Source organism: Antedon mediterranea, chromosome 3, assembly GCF_964355755.1.
Source record: "Antedon mediterranea chromosome 3, ecAntMedi1.1, whole genome shotgun sequence".
In the NCBI taxonomy this organism is placed as follows: domain Eukaryota; kingdom Metazoa; phylum Echinodermata; class Crinoidea; order Comatulida; family Antedonidae; genus Antedon; species Antedon mediterranea.
This window is the reverse complement of record NC_092672.1, coordinates 14213913-14226570: the sequence shown is the minus strand read 5'-3', so window position 1 is coordinate 14226570 and position 12658 is coordinate 14213913. Positions and strand designations below refer to the sequence as shown.

The 12658-nt window shown below is 32.7% G+C and overlaps 1 protein-coding gene across 1 annotated transcript; it reads right to left on the bottom strand.

Moving 5' to 3' along the window:
- Positions 1-1213: 1213 nt before the first annotated feature.
- On the bottom strand, positions 1214-12395 carry LOC140044930 (cyclin-L1-like). The gene is made up of 10 exons (XM_072089632.1): positions 12142-12395; positions 8609-8683; positions 8182-8291; positions 7230-7350; positions 6620-6684; positions 4587-4686; positions 4104-4208; positions 2996-3140; positions 2734-2836; positions 1214-2573 (listed from the first exon to the last, which is right to left on the bottom strand). Exons 1-10 carry the CDS (start codon positions 12355-12357, stop codon positions 2114-2116), a joined length of 1500 nt encoding a protein of 499 aa, XP_071945733.1. The 5' UTR covers positions 12358-12395; the 3' UTR covers positions 1214-2113.
- Between the last annotated feature and the right edge of the window lie 263 nt (positions 12396-12658).

The window sequence follows — 12658 nt, the reverse complement described above, 5'->3', positions numbered from 1 at the left end:
AATATATGTGTAATCGGATTTTATAACACTGGCCTCTATAGTTTCTACATTTTTTGGGGAAAATGAAGCATACATTCTGGCAATTAAGTGATAAATATAAGATGGCGAACATTTCGCAGTGTGTTTACATCGAGTTCAGTATTGTTTAAAATGTTTTGAAAAGTATTGTTATTTAAAAAAAATTACTTCGTAAGTGGTCGAATCGCATAAACATGTTACATAATATTATGTTGTGAGTGTGAAAAAGAAAAATTTAGGTGAGAAATCGAAGATATAACGGTGTGGCGCGAAACTGCAGTAGCGCCGAAAACGGATACATCACGCACACGTATTCGTTTTTTGTAAGCCAGTAAAAATCTGTTTCGCATGGCAACGAAATATTGAGGGCGTCGTCCAAAATATGACTGCGGTAAATTTGAGCGAAGCGCAGGTACGTGTTGCTTGGTTGCCTATGCCTAGCGTAACATCAAAGCGAGTGAGGACTTTAAAAACTGCTATTTATCAAAATTGACCTGGCATTTTAGTAAACTACTATAGTAAATTACTTTCAATAAAAGTATAATTATATTATAATCATGAATCATTCCTGATTCAAATGCAAAATGTGCAAAATAGATCAAAAACTATACTCGTTTTGTAGTTACGAATATGACTGGTGATATTTGTCAACACGAATACGCTTTACGAATATGAAATGGATATCAGCTCAAAAGTTTCACAAATGTGTGACATATCCGTTTTCGTTATCGTATTCGTAAGGTTGCGAAACCTCCCTATTGAGATGCATAGACAGTAATCTGTAAAAATCTTTCAAAATGGGTAAATAATAATTCACATCAGTCAAATCAAAACTTTATTTTGGCTGTCAACCTTTCGGCCAGTATTTACAATGACTTCCATTTGACTGTCAATCTAGGCTGCTACAGTATTCTAATAATTCGTCATCAGATAATCATTAAATTATGATCAAAACAGTCCATAGTAAAGTAAACAAATGAAGGCAGTTCTTAAACATCACTTCTTTACCAGAAAAATCGATTAAAAACGGTGAAACAATAACATCAATCAACAAAGATCAACAAACAAGAAGTCTCTGAAATAAGCCCAACAATTATGACAAAATGTTGATGGAATAATATAAAATATGGGATTTATAAATATGGTTGGTTTTAAATCAACATACAGAATACACAAACATTTAAATTATATTCAAAAGTATTTTAATTCCTTTATGTGATAATCATCACTATATCATTTATACAAATTATTTTACAAGTGAAAAATAGTACAGTAGCTGTATTACTAATATTGTATAACACTATCAAAATGTAACAAAAGAAAAAATAAGCAACAGAATGTGAAAAACACAAAGTAATATTTTACAAAAGGTAACAATTGTTTAAGTCTGTTGAACAATTTAAGACTTTGAAAATCGTGTTAATCTAAATCTGTTAATCTAAATCTGTTCAACTGAAATGTGCCAGTATTCTTTACAAAATAATAAGTGTATGTGCAACAAACATTGGTTTTCAACTTTTAAATGATTTGATTGATTTGTTTGTATATGTTTCTTTCCCTGCAATACCAAAGAAACTAATTTCCATATTGCTCTATTTATTAAAAACCTGTGAAAAACATTCTGAAAACGTTCTTTTTTGCTTTTAAAGTAATAATATAATGGTAAAGGGTAGCACACAATATGTACATACTTAAACTTATATAGATCACAAACTCCTTCCATACATGGGCATTGACATTTTATAAACGTATACAATATATTTGAAATAAACTGAATATATTATAAACAACCCTTCATTTCTTACATACTTAAATTTTAATCATTTCCTTCTTTGGTTAGAAATATGATAATCTCAATATCACAAATCAAATAAAATTTACATAAAATATAATACGCACTGTACTAAAAAAATGTTTTTTGTTACGTCATAAAAAATTGTTTCATTTGCAAAGACAAATAAACCTGTAAATAGGAAAGTAGCGCCTTACCACTGTCGATAACCTTTCAACTTCAAAGCTTTTTATTTATAATTCTAGCTTTTACTTATTGTGAACTATTATATACTGTTACTAAGGATGCTATACTACTTTCACATCATCTTCTTCTGCGGCTATCTCTAGAACTGACCCGTTTTGTTTTGTGAGAACGATGACGTGATACTGACCTTGATCGTCGTCTATGTTTATACTTCTTAGACGACTCACGATGAGGACTGTAGCGGTGTTTACCGTGCGATATTGGACTTCTGGAACGACTTCTAGATATTGAAGTACTTGGCTTGCGCTTTCGGGAGTGAGTAGATCTTGACTTTCCGTCAAGGTGTCGATCTCGTCTCCTGTGTTTTGAATGTGGGCTGCGGCCTCTGTGATCTTTTCTTTTGTGTGGGGATATGCTTCGACTTGAACTTCTGGAATGCGGATCAGAGTGAGACAGGCTGCGAGACCTCATATGATGCCGTGGCGAATGTGAACGACTCCTGCTGCTACTCCTAGAGCTTCTTGAATGACTTCGATGATGACCTCTGCGCTCAGCTCTTCCATTCTTTTCCTTGTAACTGTAATAAATTCATAATTTGGTAAATTTACAAGCATATTAACCTGTATCACATTCAGACATAGGCCAAAATAAGACAAGTGACCAGTTTTAATTATATTATCCAAAATATCAAAAGAGCAATTGGTAAAGTTTAGTACAATATAAATGCAATTACCCACCTGCCATCTGAACCTGGCCTTCCATCATCATTCTTCAGTCGGTTCTTGTGGAGCTTATAAGAGTTTGGTAAACCAGGGGAATTATTTGTCTGTTTAGGAGTACCTAAAAAAAATGGTACAATTAGTTAAGTGCATACTACTGTAAAAAAAAAACAATTTTTATCTGAATGTACAGTAATTCTCAATATAATGTTTGGAATGTTCGTTTGAATGTTGAAGAAAAAAAGACCTCCAATACTTTGATGCAATAAAACAAACCTACCAGGTCTAGATGAATTAGGTGAGAAGTTAGTTGGTGTGGCTGCTGCACTTGTTGCATCTGCTGGAATACCTTTTGCTTTTAACTTTGCTTCCTGTACTTGCACCTTGCATTTCTCTACTATCTTATCCAATTCCTCATAGGTCCTCTGAAAGTAGATTCATTTGATTACAAGTAGTTGGCGTTAATGTATTTGGGTGCAAAGTTTTAAAATAAGAGTGCGATGATTCAAACATCTGCATCTAATTCAAAGCAATAATCAAATGCAATATTACTAAAAAAAGATGAGTTGTTGCCAAACATGAAAAATAAAGAATAAAATGAAACTTTAAATAACCTATTTTGTAGTTTCAATAATCAGTTTTTTTCTTACAGAACTGTATGCTGGCCAGGAATAATTAAGGAACATGCTATTATCATGCTGCTATGGTTTTCTGTCAGAATAGGCACCATGTCAGCATCAGCTATACCTGCTCAAAAACCTAGTAATATTACTACATGGATATTCCCCACAATGCAAGATGGGCAGTGTTTGAGAACAACTGTCTTGTGCAGTCAAGTGTAACAATGTTTTTGCTGCTAAATTTCAAACTAAATAAATGTTGGTGATATTAACTGCCACTGTATCCCCTAATATATGGTACACATGTATTGCATGAACAATCAATAAACATACTAACGTTTTTAGAATTGAATTCACCGCCATTTTGAGAGAAAAATATAGAAAAAACATTCAATATTTTGCTGGCCAGATAAAACATGACCCTATTCCTTGCACAAAAGTTTGTATGCTTATTTAATTTCAGTTTATTTTACATATACAGTAGAGTTTAAATAATTTTAAAATTTTATTAACATTTTATATCTTTATTATAGTAGTTTTTAAAAATGTTATGATAGTATTTTTGTACTCTTTGTTTTGTATTGTATTGTCAGGGGCCCAAATGATCAGCTTTGCTGGATGGGCTACCCTCATATCATGAAGGAAATATATATAAGAAGCGGCAATGATTCAGGAATCAACCAGCAAGCCTGTGAGAAAACGGTTTAAGAGAAATGACATTCAATTCAATAAAACTTTATTATCAATCTCCAGGGAAATGAATTGTACCTTATTTCTGGTATAGAGGGCAAGTATTGTAATGGCAATTTGCTGCAGTTCGTCTTCATTAGTATTCAGCAGGGCATACCAAGGTGGTTTGTTTGGCAATGGTACCTGTTAAAACAAAATATAAATCTATAATAAATAAAAATGATAATAAAAATCTACTTATTAAATCTACTTAAAATCTGTGCAAATTCAACATAAACTACATGTAATACATGTGCAGAAATGCTGTTTACCCTTGATATCATGAAGCTTATTTGTGTCAATTTTCATTGTAAATTATCTATTGTCAATCTGCTGGTCAATCAACAAGATTTTTCTCTACATAACAAAATGTTTAAATCACAATGGTTATCCATCCAGTGCTGCCAGATAACCAATTAATTAAGAAAACGTATCCATTAGCTCAAGGTGCTACAATGACCAGTGAACATATGCAACATATGCAATATTTACAATATATATATATATAATGAGATGACTTACATCCAACTGCCTGGCTGACAAGTAGATGCAAGAACAAGCAATTGTCTCTGGTGGGTAGCGTATAAACACATCAGTCCTTAAACAATCATTCATATAATTCCTGCAATAAAGCATAGTTAAAAAAAAACATGCAACAATCTGCACAAATACTAGTGTAAGGAATGTGCATATAGAATATCACAAACGAAGCAACTTGCTTAATCACATGATGTTCTTGATGTACCGCAAAATGTTAATTAAAAATGTCTTGTTTGTCTTTGTGTAGGACATATATATACACCCATATTTCAATTTTTTTTTATAGAAGAATTCACATCTTTCCACTAAAAGTAAAAACAAAACAAAAAATATCAAAATGAAAATGGGTTTTAGAAGGAAGAAAAAACATTAACTGTGGATGAATATACTTTACCGTATTATTTGGTTAATAATTACAAAAAAAAATACAATACAATAATTATACATTAATTTAAAATTAAGCATTTTTATCTTGTACAGGTATTGACCAGCAATCCGCATTCTGAGTGATGTAATCCAAATCATCTTAAAATTAGAATTGACTTGCATTCTTCTGAGAAATTTCACTGTTGAATCAAGTCTCCGATATTCTGTCATTCACAAATAATCATATCAATCAGCTAAACCATGCATCCTGCTCACAATACTCAAAAAGACGAATCCTGTGGCCATAACAACATGTTACCAAGAGTTATCCATTTTGATCGTTTATCGAATTCCTTAGTTTAGACAGTCATCCCGACATATTCGGTCCATTTGTTGTTGAAGCTGCGGCTTCTTTCAAATCAAGCATGCTGAAACTAGAAATTCTACCACAGTTGAAAACAGTTTTTGATCTCAAAACAGTTCACTACAAAATGCCTATTTCTCTTCATCTCATCATGCTTTGTGCATGCATTTCTTCGTCATCTCCATTGATTTATAGTCCGTAGTATATTACTTTCTTAAACGAAATTGTCATTAAAAGCGTTCAAAAGAAATGTTTACATTTGTTAATGTTACTAAAATTATATGTAACCAGCCAACATCATCACTTGGTGCTGTGTAGGACATTCTTTACTTAGCATAATAGAACATTAACGTGTAGTACTTTAGTCCCTATACTTTGAGGGCAATAGTCTAACAAGAGACCTGCCACTCACCTACACTTGATAACTTACAAAAGTACTTCAATAATAAATAAATAACCAAAAAAGAGACTTGACAGCAAGCACCAGTGTTGGTACCATCGACATGCCATCACACATACACACTACAGAGACAACAACTCTTCCGTTGAACAGAACACGCCTGGCAGAGCAGGAAGAGAAGGTGACCTCCATGTGCGAAGACAAGAGCTTCAGTGAAACGTTGTTGGCTAAGGAAGGCCGATGCCACCACACTTACCTACTAGTCGTGGAAGCACTTACCTAGGTTCCTTTGTAGGAAAAAATAAAAACATAGTGTTAGCAATGTATTGCTATTTTAAAAACAGAAACATCAACCCAAACATATCTCCACACTGAACAAGAACATCATGGAAAAAACAATGTTGCTTCAATTTTGTAAAACAGACCGAGTTACATAATGCATTGACACATTGTATAGTTGTTTAATGTCCATACTCTCTTAACATCAAGCTAGGGTTGGAATAACAGTCACAATCTACTGCTTCAAGCATATAACAATTTGGTAGTTATCTGAATCCGACAACTTTATAAACAAAATTGAACACATAAAACAGATATTAAAAATTCCAATCCTAGCTCAAGTAATTAGATTGCTTTAAAGAGTATAGCCACAAAATGTTTATTGATGACAGTCAACATATTAATATGTTTTAAATATTTAAGGAAAAAATGGAATCAGGGCATTAGTTTTCCTTTAAAGCAAAAGCCATGAGATAAAAGGGTTTTGTACATTTAAAAATAAAACATTTCCTTAACACAGTTGAACTGTCATTGTATTAATACACATTTTGTGGAACAAACAGCATACAAGTAAATACACCATAATAAGAGGAGACTTGTACTTACCAGGCGGTTTGTACGAGTTGAGTATTTCTCTCACACTCCAGGACTTGCAGAAATGTCACTATCATCTGCATAGCGACAAGGAAAAGGCAAGAATACATGTTATTCACTGAACATATAAGTGTGATCAAACATTCATTACACTACCAAAATTTAACACCTCGACAGCAAGACAATTAATTTCCTTTATTAGCAATTAGGGACCAAAAATCAGAATCTCATTCAATCATTATCTGGCATCTGTAACAGACATACTGTTCCTAAAACGAGGTAAATTAATTTGCTGCAACAACAGTTTTTAAAAACTAATAAATTAATACTAAATTCATTTAAATTCAAATATAGGGATGTTAAATGTTTAATAAATAAACATAATACTTTACAGCCACTTTCTTAAACTCCTGACATATTTAAGGTAAAAAATATGACATCTTTACATCCTTGTAAAAGCACAAGTTATTATATTAGTGCCAAGATTTTACAATTTTAGAATCTATGGATACTATAAATAACATCTGTAAAAGTATGGAAAAAAAAACTTTATAAAACAAGTTAAATTTATAAATATCTTATGTAAAATAATGTTTGTAGACGTTATTGGTATTGATCTTACCTTATGTGGATGTTTAACATGTACACAAAACCCAAGTTCTTTTAAAACCCTTCTCTCAGCCTTGATTACTTGACTTTTTAAATTTACATACTTTGCATCTAAAACCAACGGTTCAACAATTCTGAAATAAACAAAGTTATTGTTCAAGTTTCAGCTTGTTTGATATGTATCGGTATCTTTATTTCAATAAAAACATAAGTACAATATCGAAAATATAAGTGCCATGGCAATTAATGAGTTGAATTAGGACATTTATTTACAATTTGTTATTATATAGTAAAAATATATATAAAAACCGTACATAATAAATATTGAAAAAAAAAAAACAAGAAAAAAACAGTGCAAAAGGATTTCAAAAGTTTGATAGTATCCCAGCATCTTAAACAGGACAGGATTACCTGTAAGCACGGTAGTCTGCAGTTTTATTAGGCACTTTACGAAACACGATGGGAAGCCACAAGACAGTGCTCATGAATAATTTATGCATGAGCTTTAAGAAAGTCGGTGGAGCTTAGCGTGAAATTTTGTCGGCTTAACTTTTTGAGGACGATAAAGTTGCAATTTTCTCGTTTACGAATATCAAATAGAAATAATGTATAATATAACCTTAAATATACAGTTCAAATTATAAACGTGGAATTTTAAAAACTCTAAATAATATTTAAACTTCTAATTTTATTGCTTAATGAAATAACATTTTTATTAGGGTAAAATGGCTGTGGTAAAAGCGGCGTTTAAATGCGAGGCCCCTAGCTAGGCATATGATCCATCACTAGAGGCAAGCGATTCAGAAGGGCCCGGCGCCACAAGACAGGGTAGGAAGAGAGATATACTGCCGGTCGTCGTCTTCTTAGCACAAGGGTGCGTAACTGATAAAAAGGCTCTAGCTAGTGTTTCGTAAAGTCCTTATTAGCTATATGGTTAACAAGCCATTTAATAATATAAAAGGTACCTATTATTTCTTTTTTGTCGTATATGATGAAAAACATTGATAACATCACGTATTCTTCTCGGAGCTTCTTCAATCTTGGACGCTAGATAGACACAAGCCATTGCAACAACCTATATAGCAATACAAACATATTTTAGAGCACTTGAAAGCACATTTCACTTTTATGAAACAATCCTGTAACGGCAGTAAGAGTAACCAAGTTTAGTTATATTATGTAATCATAGTCATTGATGGTATGCTTATCTTGAATGATTTACATAAAATGACATGTGACACTGGCATTTGTTGGAATCTTACTATAGTAGCTAGTGTGTTTAGTTGAGACGATGTCATTGTCAGCGTATACACCGACATTTATAATTCAATAATATTGATAAAAGCATTTAACAAATAACAGATTGTTTATGGTTAAATTCTTCATTCTTACCTCCATATTATGCTTGACAAATGACTTGGAATAGTAAAATCTCTGGAATAGCACTTCGCTTGTTGCCATTGCAACCTGATCAAAAGAAATACATTTTCATAGTTTTTAAATTGAATTAATAATGTATGTAAAATGCTGTGGTTATAAAATAAATACAGCAGTATGGGTACAGTAATGACTGAAAATTGTTTATAGGCCTATAGCGAGGCCTTTTTATGTTTTTATGTCTTAGTTAGAATTTGTGACATTTAATAAAATACCCACCTAGGACAACTACAGTACCCTCCTAGGACAACTACTACCCTCCAAAGGACAACTACCCTCATAGGACAACTATCCTCATAGGACAACTATCCTCATAGGACAACTATCCTCATAGGACAACTCCCCTCATAGGACAACTCCCTTCATAGGACAACTACCCTCCTAGGACAACTACCCTCCTAGGACAACTACCCTCTTAGGACAATTACCCTCTTAGGACAATTACCCTATAAGGACAACTACCCTATAAGGACACTACTCTACCCTCTAGGACAACTGCCCCATGTAGGCCTACCTACAGTACAACCAACCCTAGGACAACTACAGCTTTGGACAACTACGATTGGTAGCCAAATTAACAAGTTTCTTTTGGTGCCAATTGTAAATCAAATTGAGTGCGAGGAGGTGACTACATGGGTGGTGTACCACACTATACATTTTACAATTTTATTAAAATATTCTACCGGTCTTATATCGACTTATGTATCTAAGATTTGTAGTCTACGTGACTATGTGGCGTACAGGTTTTTGTTTTTTTTTAAATATATCTACATATATATATATATATATAAATCCAAAGGCAAATTACTGAAAAAAATTACAATGCTGTGGGTATCAGTGGCTGGATCTCAATGGAGATACAAAAAAAAAAGCGAAAAGCTAAATCAAAACGATAAAGTAAACAGGCAGAAAAGTTAGCAGAGCTTTCGGGCAACACTAGCCCTTCATCAGTGCAAGTGAGGGAATTTAAATATATATATATATATATATATTTGTTATATTTTTTACAATAATGTACACTATTTTTATTTTTTTAAACTTCTCGGACAAACAATGAAAATGATTTCCTCAATTGGCATATTTAGCTATGTTTTCATAATAGTTCAGTTCAGTTCCCCATCGCACATAACAGACCATCCAGTTGGGTAAAAAATCGGTCACGTTTTATTTTGGTCACAATAAAATAATAATATAGTTCCACATAGGCCTATTACTTATGTGCTTGTTACTAAAAAAATATTAATTTTAAGTGACTAATAAAACAGTTTTATCCCGATATGAGACCTTTATGATTTGAACAACCATTTTGTCCATTTTAAAATATTTAGAAATTTCCGCTACTAGTACTACTAGGCTTAACTACAAAAATGTTATTATTTTACAAAAAGCTCAACCTGTTAACGTAGTTCGTAGCTAAAACGATCATTTTCGGAGATTTAAGCCTGTTTCCCTGTCGACGTAATGCTACAGCGAGTTACTTTAAATTTTCAAATCGTTTAAAGTTGAAAATAAAATAACGATACCGGTGATCGAGCGGGACCACTAATATCTACGCTACAAGATTTTCATCCTTCTTTCTTTATTGTAATATTGATACAAATACTAACAGGCAATGTATAATATTGTATTAACTTATAATTTTGCATCATTATCCCTAATAATATAAATAAAAAGTACATAATATATAAGTTATTATTAATATTACAAATCTATTAATTATTTTAGTAATTTACAAATAAATATGCCTAATAGGCCTAGACAATTTTTACACTAATAGTAATACTACTAATAGCCATTTTGAAAGGCATACATCCTTCTCCAAGACATGAAATGTAAAAAAAAATAATTTTAAAATTAATAATAATAAATATTGACCAATTAAAAAATATCCAAAGGTAAAATAAATAATCTAGCTCCTAATTAATAGTTAAATAATGAACATCACTTAAAATACTCGGCCTATATATTATACAACGTTGACAATTTATTGTGCCTGATACAAAATATAGCGACCAATACTATCAAAGCCAGGCTAGAAAAAAAATGCTTGAATTGAAGTAGGTCTAGGCCTAGGCCTATATATATAGTCTCCCGTCTAGTAGGCCTAGGGCCAGGCCTATATGCGCTGCGACCAAAAATTAAACGTGACCGATATCGTATTACTATTAAATATTAAACCTTCCTTCAGACGGAAGCCAGTAGGCATACTGTAGAAGGATCCCTGTAGAATACGGGGCGCTAGTTCCGTTTCGCACCTGTCGTTTATTTCGACTCAAAATTGGTTAAGAAACTTTATCGTGAGTACCACACCTTAGAATTAGGCCTCAAAAATACTTTTACGAAGGAGATCACACAAAAAATAAAAAATAAATCCTTTAAATTGATGAATTTACAGACGTGTTTCTCGCACATCGGTTTGTGAATTTCGCATACTCCATGTTCAATGTTGTTGTTTCTATGGAGCGCCAAAAGAGCAATCATAATAGAGGGCTAAAAACTCAGTAAATTGCGTATATTTAATGCATTTATTGGTGAAAATTACGTTCAATTTTATCATACTTTGTCAATGTCAATGCAACAAAAATATTACTGTTGATACTGTACATGCTTTTTGCAGGAACTTTTATTTTAGGAATGAAAATCGACAAATGCATCATCATATTACATGTACTGCTGTAGGGGGTATACCTGATCTAAATAATATTCCTCTTAGTCTATAGCCTAGTCTTGCTCTTAGTTAGGCCTAGGGTTGGTTGCTATTTGAAAACAGCAAATTATTAGCAGTAAAATGTTACAGCATTTTTATTGACAAAATATATTAAAATTAAACGTGTATTTCAATAATAAATGCATTAAAAGAAGACGCATTCCACTGAGTTTTTAACCATCTATTGTTGTTGCTGTTTTGGCGCTCCATAGAAACGAAAATATTGAACTTCGAGTATGCTAAATTCGCGAACAGAATCATGTCTGTAAAATCATCAATTTAAGGATTTATTTGTTACTTTTTATGTGATGCTTCTTCATAAAAGTACTTATGAGGCCCAATTTTAAGGTGTGGTATTCACAATAAGTTGCTTAACAATTTGGAGTCAAAAGGAAGTCGAAATAAAAACAGGTGCGAAACGGAACTAGCGCCGAATACGGTTTCTTTCATATTCTTTTTAGGATCGATCCCTCTTTTGTTACTATATCGAGGCCTAGGCCTAGGCTACTAGGCCTTGTTTCCCCCGGCCCCCCTGGTCTCCATTTTATAATCAATCGATAATGATTAATGGCTGGTCAATTTTGTTCAAAATCTGTGGGCTGTGGTTCACTTTTGTCCAAGCTTGCCTTGGAAGACTAGCTCCTGCTAGCCTAGCTAGGCCAACAGAAGCAGCCGCATGAATATGCGATTTAAACTTCATTGTATTTTTAGCCTATTTTTAGGAATTAGGAATATTAATAACGTAACAAAACGGGCCTAGAATAGGCCTACGCCGCCTAACCTGAGGTAGTTTGAGTAGGATTCCAGCCATCTGTATAAACTCGCATCCTAAAATTCTTAGATCAATTTCTGTTTCTGAATCTAGTCCATCAAGAAGTGAAGGTGTTGGTGAAAGTTTCTCAGTAGGAATAATGCAATTTTCTAATGTAATAACAACTTTTCCATAGACTTTTCCTTGTCCATTTATTGCGTTTGCGTCTGTCTTGTTCTCCGCCATGCTTGCTCGACCTCTTTTTTACGACGTTTTGGAAACGATGATCACTGAAACAAAATTGAGTGGTATCCTTCCGCGAATCGCACACAGAGAGTTTGCTGAAAATTGTTAAAAAATAACATTTCACATTAAAAAAATCAATATTGGAAAATAAATCACATTTAGTTTTTCGAAAAAAATATATAAATATTTTAAATTTATTCATAGTATTACCAGGCATTTCAAGAACTATATTTTTTGCGGTTTTGAGTACTGCATTTGCTTACGTCACGAATGTTAAAGCGAATTATGAGATTTGAATTAA